The sequence below is a fragment of the Lepus europaeus genome, chromosome 17, assembly GCF_033115175.1.
Source record: "Lepus europaeus isolate LE1 chromosome 17, mLepTim1.pri, whole genome shotgun sequence".
NCBI classification, from domain to species: Eukaryota; Metazoa; Chordata; class Mammalia; order Lagomorpha; family Leporidae; genus Lepus; species Lepus europaeus.
In genome coordinates this window covers 33,864,173-33,873,927 of record NC_084843.1, presented here as the reverse complement: position 1 = coordinate 33,873,927, position 9,755 = coordinate 33,864,173, and the positions used below count along the sequence as shown (strand labels likewise).

At 41.9% G+C, this 9,755-nt stretch overlaps 1 protein-coding gene and 1 pseudogene across 1 annotated transcript in view; both read left to right on the top strand.

Annotated features, from left to right (window-relative positions):
• The first annotated feature begins 2,608 nt into the window (after positions 1 to 2,608).
• LOC133775562 (cytochrome P450 2C18-like) overlaps positions 2,609 to 9,755 on the top strand; it is a 30,017-nt gene continuing 22,870 nt past the window's right edge. The window contains exon 1 of the mRNA XM_062213861.1: positions 2,609 to 2,972. Within this exon, the coding sequence (XP_062069845.1) occupies positions 2,805 to 2,972 (168 nt within the window). The 5' untranslated portion in view covers positions 2,609 to 2,804. The remainder of the gene's footprint in view (positions 2,973 to 9,755) is intronic.
• LOC133775563 (integrator complex subunit 14-like) lies at positions 6,532 to 8,719 on the top strand (annotated as a pseudogene).

Below are 9,755 nucleotides of genomic sequence, written 5' to 3'. Positions count from 1 at the left end.
AGACCAGGAGAAGCACCTGGCTCCTGGCTTCGGATCAGCACGATGCGCAGCCCGCAGCGGCCATTGGAGGGTGAACCAGCGGCAAAAAGGAAGACCTTTATCTCTGTCTCTCTCTCTCACTATCCACTCTGCCTGTCAAAAAAAAAAGAAAGAAAGAAACCCTCAGCCTGGACAGAGGGCAGAGGAACCTCTGACACCATCCTGACCCTGACCTCATTCCCATCTCCACTCAGCAACCCCTTGCAGTCTCTGTCAACTCTACTTTGACCTCTGTGTGTCCTCCTTTGCTCCATTTCCGTACTTTAGAATCTACAGTTTTAACATCTCATCTTTTACATTCTTTCTGTTGTCACTCATCTCTTTTCACTGAGAGCCTGCCCACTGGAGGGTTACACAGACCTTGTCAGAAACACAGAACCAGACACCATGACTGAAATTGAAGAATGTCCCACTGATTGGAGCTCCTCCAGCACCTTCCCAGGTCCAGGTTCAGCTCCCCCATGTGAAGCATCAGATCCTCTTACACAGCCACAGACTGATCCACATCCATGAGGGAGAGGGATTTTGGCACTCAGGATCACACTGCTGGAAGGCGATACATCAACAGTCACCAGTTACCCAGCTCTCATACCCACCAGCTGAAGACTACACGGCAGAGTTGAGCACCAGTGCCTGGAGAGCCAAGGAATGGAACAGCACCCTGAAATGAGCTTCCTGCTAATGCATACCTTGGAATATGGCAAGATATGGCTCAGGTAGGATTCCCTGCCATTCACATGAGAGATCATTGCATTTCCAGGATCCAGAGTTCAGCCTACACCTGCTAGTACCATTAAGGGCATTTGGGGAGTGAAGAGCAGATGGAAGATCTCTCTCTCTCTCGCTCTCTCTCTCACTTCAGATAAACTGAAAACCAATAAGTAAAAAATTTTAAAAGAAAAATTATAACAGATTGGACATTATATTTTCACCATATATATTGTATAAATTATATAATATATAAGTATAAATTATAGCTATGTGATGTAATGATAAATAAGCTGGATTCAAACTCTAAAATGAATACATATAAAAATCATTACATTATACATGATTTAAAAATACAAAGGTATCTGTTCATATAAAAAGTAAATTTAGGGGCCAGTGTAGTGGCACAGCAAGGTAAATCATTGTCTATGGTGCAGGCATCCCATGAGTGCTAGATTCAATCCTTGGCTACTCCAATTCTGATCTAGCTCCCTGCTGATACACCTTGAAAACTAGAGAAGATGGCCAATCATTTGTATAACTGCCACCCAAGTGGGAGATATGGATGGAATTCTAGGCTTCTGGTTGTAACTCTGTCTTTCAAATAACTAAGATAAACCTTAAAAAAATTAAAATGTATTTTATGCTAGCTCTTTTATTTACATGCAGCTGTGTTGTAGCTCTGTGCATTAAAATATAATAAAGGTTTCCATTTTGAGGTACAAAATATCCAAGTGGTGTTTAAAATTTATTTTTTTATTTTATTTGAAAATCACAGAGAGAGAGAGAATCTTCCACCTGCTGGTTCACTCGCAAATATCTACAGCAGCCAGAGCTGGGCTAGACCAAAGCCAGGGGATGTGAGTCACCTACATGGGTTTCAGGGATTAAAATAGTTGATCCACCACCTGCATCCTCCCAAAGTGTGCATTCATATGAAGCTGAATGGGAAGCAGAGGAGCCAAGGTTCAAACCAGGCATCACAAAGTTGGAGTGAATGTCCCAAGCTGCATAATGACTACAGCACCAAATGCTACCTTCAATTCTTAGTGTTTATGAAGCCTTACGAGATAAACTTTTTCTATATATAAGTCATAGGGAACATTCATGTCCCACGACTCAAAGGTCTCCAACTATTTATCAATCTGAGAATTCTGAATGGTGAGAACATTTGGGTCAAAATTCAATCCATTGTTTCTTAATCCTGGCTGAACACCACCTGACTTTTTTTATTCACAGTTCTTATACCCTGTCCTAAAATAATTTAAAAATGACAAGTCTAGGAGATTTGACACGAGGGCTAGCCTAAAAAACATCCTTATCTTATCATAGGGCAAAAGTCCACTCAGGAAAGATTAGAGCTTACCTATCTGATTGGATAATGACACACACACACTAAATTAGCAGGGAGTGTTACAAAAGTCTGGGATTGCCAGTGTTGAAATGAAAAAAAAAAAAATAATATATATATATACATATATATATATAAAACAAGTGGATGCTGAATATCAATTGCTTTTTGCTCTGTACTGTGCTGCTTGCTCAATGACTTAATGCGGGATATCTAGTGTAATAAAAAGGGGGAGGGGTAATTGTACCTCCATGACAGTCTTCACAAACTCCAGGAGGACAGGAAGACCCAGTTCTTAGAAAACGAAACTTAGTAAATACTTCCTGAAATTAATGGTCTCCTACTTCCTTGTGGGACCACTTTCTTCTGTGACGCGTAGTCCCGGACTGCTGAGATGCACCAATCAAATGCTCAAATTTAGGTAACTGCCACACAAAGAATAAGGAACTAGCATACGTGTGTGATGACGGATGTACTTGTTCAGTCAAGCGTATAAAAAACGCTGAGAAGGAGAGAGGCGGGCCTTCTCACCCCGCACTGCACTATGTTGTATGTGTGGGTGGGAGCCCCAGCCAGCTGGCAATCAAACAATAACTCCTCTTGCTCTTGCATCTGTGACTGTCCTTTGTGGGTTAATTAGGAAAGGTCTCAGACCCCGTAATTCAACACCAACTCCTAGCTGTGTCAGGAAGAAGCGAAGGCTTCAATGGACCCAGCTGTGTTCCTGGTGCTCTGCCTCTCTTGTTTGCTTCTCCTTTCACTCCGGAGACAGCACTCAGTGAGAGGGAAGCTCCCGCCTGGCCCCACTCCTCTCCCGATTATTGGAAACATCCTGCAGATGGATTTAAAGGACATCAGCAAATCCTTCTCTAATGTAAGTACTCATTATGCTCCTCCAGTGGCTTGCAGAGGGTAAGTAAATACCAATTTACTATGAAATTAAATATATTCCTGCAGTCAAATAATTAAGAGATTTTTGTATAGCAAATACTCCTATCAATTTTGATGTTCCCATTTTTTTAGAGTTTCTCTTGTCAGTCAGTGAGATTGGAGGAAGATTATTGTCAGTGGATTGGGAGATGAGAAACACATAGGTTGTCATAGGGTGAAGTCAACGTAGTAAAGTGGCAGAGGTATGGAGATAAATATATAGGCAGCTCTCCATGAATGAAAGCAGCTGCAGGAGAGTTGAAGATCCCACTTAGGAAAATACATAGTAAATGAAAAGAAATTCTAGAATAACTGTTCAAAGTGGTAGGAAGCACAGTTTTATTTTGCCTGCATTATCCTACATTCTAGTTTCTGAAATGTCATCCACAATGATTGAGTGGTATTCATCCCAGGGATGCAAAATGACTCAATATAGATAAATTCATAAAGGCAACACATTCCATTAACTTGCTGAAGGACAAAAATCATATGATTATATCAATCAGTACAGAAAAGGAAGTTATCAAAATTCAACATCCTTTCATGATAACTAATCTAAATAAATTAGGTACAGAAATGATGTACCACATATGACAAGCCTAACATCATATTCAGTGATGACAACTTGAAAGATTTTCCCCTAAGACCAAGGATAATAATGTCCATTCTTACCAGTTCTATTCAAATTAGTACTAGGGAGGAAGCCAATGAACTCAGGCTGTAAAAAGACCCAAAAACATCCAAATTAGGAAGAGTGAAGTAAATGGTCTTTGTTTAAAAAAGATATTATCTTATATATGGAGATCCCTGATGACCACACTACAAAACTCTTTGAATTAGTAAATGAATTCTGCAAAGTTGCAGGATACAAAATCAACTCAAAACTCAGTTGCCTTTCTACACTCTAACAACGGTATATCTGATAAAGAAATTAAGAGATCAATTCCATTTCCAACAGCCTGAAAGGAAGTACTTAGAAATAAAGGAGAAGAAAAATCAGTACAATGAAAACTATAAAATATTGATTAAAGAAATTATAGTGGGGGTCCGGCGCTGTGGTGTAGTGGGTAAAGCCACCACCTGCAGTGCCGGCATCCCATATGGGCACTGGTTTGAGTCCTAGCTGCTCCACCTCTGATCCAGCTCTCTGCTATGGCCTGGGAAAGCAGTAGAAGATGGCCTAAGTCCTTGGGCCCTTGCACCCATATGGGAAGACCCGGAGGAAGCTCCTGGCTCCTGGCTTCGGATTGACACAACTCTGGCTGTGGTGGCCAATTGGGGAGTGAACCAGCAGATGGAAGACCTCTCTCTCTGCCTCTGCCTCTCCTCTCTGTGTATAACTCTGACTCTCAAATAAATAAATAAATTTTTAGGAAAAGAAATTAATTATAGTAGACAAAAATAAGCAGGAGGGTATCCTAAGGATGGAAACACACAGAGACTTATAGATACGTGGAGCAGAACAGAGTAGCCAAAAATAAACTCATGCATACACAGTTCATTCTTTTCAACACCAGTGTCAGAAATATAATCTTCAATTAATAATGTCGAAAAAACTGAAAATCCACATGCACAAAATAATGTTGCACCCTTCTCTTAAACTATACACTAAAATAAATTCAAACTGGATTAAAGACTTGGGAAGCAGGAGATTATAGAACTACAGAAATCTGTTTCTTGGGGCCGGTGCTGTGGCAAAGTAAGTAGGGCCGGCTGCCCACAGTGCTGGCATCCCATATGGGCACAGTTCAAGTCCCTGCTGCTCCACTTCTGATCCAGCTCTCTGCTATGGCCTGGGATAGCAGTAGAAGATGGCCCAAGTCCTTGGGCCCCTGCATCTGCATGGGAGACCCAGAACAAGCTCATGTCTCCTGGCTCCGGATTGGCACAGCTCCGGCTGTTGCAGCCATCTGGGGATTGAACCAGCGAATGGAAGACCTCTCTCTCTCTCTCTCTGCCTCTCCTCTCTCTCTCTGTGTGTAACTCTGCCTTTCAAATAAATAAATAAATCTTAAAAAGAAAAGAAAAGAAATTTATTTCCACAGTTCTAGAGGCTAGAAAGTAGAAAGTAGAGTGCCAGCGCTGTCAGGTTCTGGCGAGGGCCCTCTTTTGAGCTGCCAGTGCCATCATCTCATTGTGTCCTCTCATTGTCAGGGTAGAAAGAGAGTCAGCTAGCTCTCTGGTGCTTCTGTTCACGAGGGTTCCATTCTTGTGACCTAATCACCTCCCACAGGCCCCACCTTCAAATGCTACTACATTGGTATCTGGATTTCAGCATGTGAATTCTAGGGGGAAGCGGCAGTCAGTCTCTTGCAAAGTTGGAGGCATAATGTAACAATTCATGGAAAACTTAGTTTCCTCCTGTAAACTACAATGGGATACAGTCTCTCTGGCTACTGAGTACAATTTTTGGCTAGATTCTTCACTATTTGGTTTCACCCAATTGTATTACAAAATACAAAATTTTACTTTGCTTGAGGGAAAGAGTAGAGGACATGCTCCTCAAGGTGGTGTCCTGCTGTTGCTGTGACCAGTGATTGCTGTCTGAGTCACTGGCCTTAGATGACTCCAAGGGTAATGCTGAGAGAGAGGCCTTCGTCTCACCTCCAGTAAACAATGTCATTCTGGTGAACTCAAAGACGAACTGTGCCATTCTCTGTTAGATTCAGAAAAAAGTGCTACTGCAGCTAACAATACAGTTTGGTCTGACAATGTATGGTATTTTAAGAAATTTTGGAAACTTTTTACATGTTTAAAATAAATGTAACAAAATGTAGTTTTCTTCCCACCAGATAAACTTAATCTCAACACACTCTACTCTTAAAACAGAATGATTCTGGTTGATCTTGAGTAACTACTTAGTATTCAACTTTGCCCTTAGCTTCTAGCTGCTGGTATCTCTGGGAGCTGCATAAACAACTGTGTTTGGCTTTTTTATTTGTGGAACTTTCTTGATATTGTGCATTTAAATTTTTTTAAAGTTTTTATTATTTTAAGGCAGAGTAATAAGAGTTAGAGAGAGGGAGATAGAGAAAGAGAGAACGAACTTATCTGTTTGTTCACTCCCCAAATGCCTTTAATTCCTGAGGCTAAGCCAGGGTCAAAATTAAAAACAAGGAACACAATCCAGGTATCCCAGGTGGGTGACAGGAATCCATTATGCTGGCTATCATAGATACTTTTCAGAGTACATCCTAACAGGAAGGTGGAGTTGGGAGCCAGAGCCTGATATCAAATTTAGATATTTTTATAAGGGTCATGGGCATTTTAACCACTGAGTTAAATGCTCACAAGATAGATATCATGCATTTTAAGATGACCTTCAAGATGTATGACAAGACAGACTTTAATATATGACGGGCTCAGGCACTCTGCATTCTGATTGAGAGGACTGGGATCATTTGCATCATACCAACAGTAGTGATAATGACCTTACCCCTCTTCATGTGTCTGTCTAGGGGTCTGAGAAGTAAGGACCTAGCACCTAAGTAACATGTTTGCCAATGTTGTTTGAGCAGATGGTTCCAAATTACAAGCTTGAGTTTACATGCTTGGTGGTTTTTGGTTTTTTTTTATCATTCTTGGAGTTGATGGTCCCTTTCACATGATATTATAACACTCTGCAGGAAGCACTAAGCAATATAGATGATTATGACAAAACTGGCTTGGATTATGCATCAGTTCATATGTGCAATATTGTTCAACAAAAGTGAGGGTGTGCAGTTCCCTGCCATGCCACTGTGGCATTCCCTAGCTGCACACAATCAAAGAGGTGAGAATGCCAGGTTTCCACTACCTTTTCCTTTCCCATCTAAGTTGCATATCATGTGCATGACAAATTTGGAGGAGATTCAGAGCATAGATTCCTTGGAACACCTTGGACATCTCATAGATTTAAACAATGGTGGGGGCCGGTGCCATGGCAGAGCAGGTAAAGTCACCACCTACAGTGTCAGCATCCCATATGGGCACCAATTCGAGTCCCGGCTGCTCCACTTCCGATCCATCTCTCTGCTATGGCCTGGGAAAGCAGTGGAAGATGACCCAAGTGCTTGGGCCCCTGCACCAGCATGGGAGACCTGAAAGAAGCTCCTGGCTCCTGGCTTTTGTCTGGTTCAGCTCCAACCACTGTGTCCTTTTGGGGAGTGAAGCAGCGGATGGAAGACCTCTCTCTCTGCCTCTGCCTCTCTGTAACTGTCTGCCTTTCAAATAAATAAATAAATAAATCTTTTTTTAAAATGGTGAAGGCAGATTTTTACTGCTGATGACCCCCTATGCTGAAAATATGCACAGTCTATGTTTGGAAAACTCACAGATCTGGCATGTACACCTTTTCAGGCTGTTCTCAAGTGTGGTCACTTAACAGTTGATTGCAGGTCTTCCTCAGGCCAGAACTTTTTGGTATAGATGAAGAAATTGATCTTATTCCTAAAGTCATTAATGCCTATGTGGAAACAGTGGGATTTACTGATTTAGCTGATATTTCAAGTTCCCCTGTTCTGTCTAGACATTTGGTATTACCTATAGTACAAAGAAGGTGATGAGGTGGGTCCTTGCATCACTGATGACAATAAAGATGAAAATTCAGCCGACCAGACTAAATACCCAACATTTGTGTCCTGCTCCATGGCATCCTAAAAGTGGAAGGAATCGTGGTGATTGCTCAATTAGGTCCTGACTGATATGGAATGCTCTACTCCCAAGCTGATAGCAAGAAGGAATCAAATCTCATGATACCTCTCTTTGAGACAGGCCCAGAACCTCTCCCATAGCTAAAGAAAGTGGCACCGTTGGTTCTCATTCAGATACTTAAGAAAACTCTATGGTGAGGATGACAATAATAACCCCTTCTCCCTGCAGCCCAGAACATGACCGCCTGGATCAAATCCAGCAGCCTACAGACAGATGTACAGATTTTATGAAACGCAAGGAAACAAGGATCTGAACCATGTCTGAAAGGCTGTCCTGGCCTTTGGTTTCCAGGACCTGCTCAAAGGGATAGCTAACACGCTGGAAAGGGGTGCATGCTACTCCCCGAAACAGCCCACCCTGACCCTGATGCTGCTCTCCAGTTGACCCAGACTGCCCATCAGCTCAAACTGGCCAGTACCGGAGACTGCAACTATGCTACCTAGGATACAACATCACACCTCTGCATACAGACTTTCCCAGGTTCAGCACTGAACGAATGTGAGGCTGACTTTATTTTCTCATGTCACTGGAAAAGGAGTAAAACTTTTCCAGGATGTTCACCCCTGGGGCAGCCACCCAAAGGCCTCCCTAGAGATGCCTCAGAATCACCACTTGCTAGTTTCAATGGCTGTGTCTGAGAAGGGTCTGCGGGTGGCTAGCTTCCTAGAACCCAGCATCTCTAAGCCCAAAGGACAGCTGGTGTGTTACTGGGATATAAACATATCCAGAGAAGCTTGAGTGACTGATGATCAGCAAGTTCCCCATCTTCCTCAGGAAACCTGAGCAGCAAGGGCATCCCGCCTTCCTGAAAGCATGTTCTGCTGCCTCCAGCTCTGGAACTCAGTTGTAAGGGCATCTTCAAGTTCTGTCCTTGGGAAAATCAATCCACTCTATTTGGGGCTTGCAAAGTACAAACTCAACACCATTAAGTGTCAAAACTTTCTTAGAATTTGAGTAAAATATGGTAATAACCCTTAGGTGCTTTTTGAGGTAGACTTAAACAACAACCATGTGTGTTAATGATTTCCATTTCAAAAATTTTAAAATAAATTAAAATACTTGATTTTTTAAAATAGAAAGAGATGTTTGATGGTGTCTTAAATAAAATCTAGAGTGAATGAATTATCTGAATGATTGAAAAAGGGATTAAATGAAGTTTAAAATTTTAACATTTTAAAAATATTTGAGTTCAAATTCTGTTTTAGTTTTCATACATGAGAAAGAACTTGCTGTATTGCTTTTCTATATCTACTCTATTTCACCTAACATGATGCCCTCAAATGCCATGTAGTTTTCTGCAAGTGAGGTAACTTTAGTTCACAAATAGCTTTCATTTTTATGAGCACATAGAAGATAGAAACTCCAAGTCTCCAATCATAAAGTATCATCAAAAAAAGAGAAAATATTGACAAGCTTGATTTGCTCAACACACATTGTATATATATATATATATATATATATATATATATATTTAAATACCATATTGTAGCCCATAAAATATGTACATTTATTATTAATAAAGATATTTAATAATGAAAGTTATTAAAATAGTACTTAAAGAGCTGTAATGGTGAAAAGTAAATATCAAAGTCCTGAAGAAAGTCCAATGAATGTCAATTAAGAAGGTAGATTTGGATCCAAGCCCTTCCAGATGTGACCTGAACTGCACAGCAAGGCACTGAGTGAGTGTACTAATGCAGAAAGGAGGCCGGCGCCACGGCTCACTAGGCTAATCCTCCGCCTTGCGGCGCCGGCACACCAGGTTCTAGTCCCGGTCGGGGCACCGATCCTGTCCTGGTTGCCCCTCTTCCAGGCCAGCTCTCTGCTGTGGCCAGGGAGTGCAGTGGAGGATGGCCCAAGTGCTTGGGCCCTGCACCCCATGGGAGACCAGGAGAAGCACCTGGCTCCTGCCATTGGATCAGCGCGGTGCGCCGGCCGCAGCACGCTACCGCGGCGGCCATTGGAGGGTGAACCAACGGCAAAAGGAAGACCTTTCTCTCTGTCTCTCTCTCTCTCTCACTGTCTACTCTGCCTG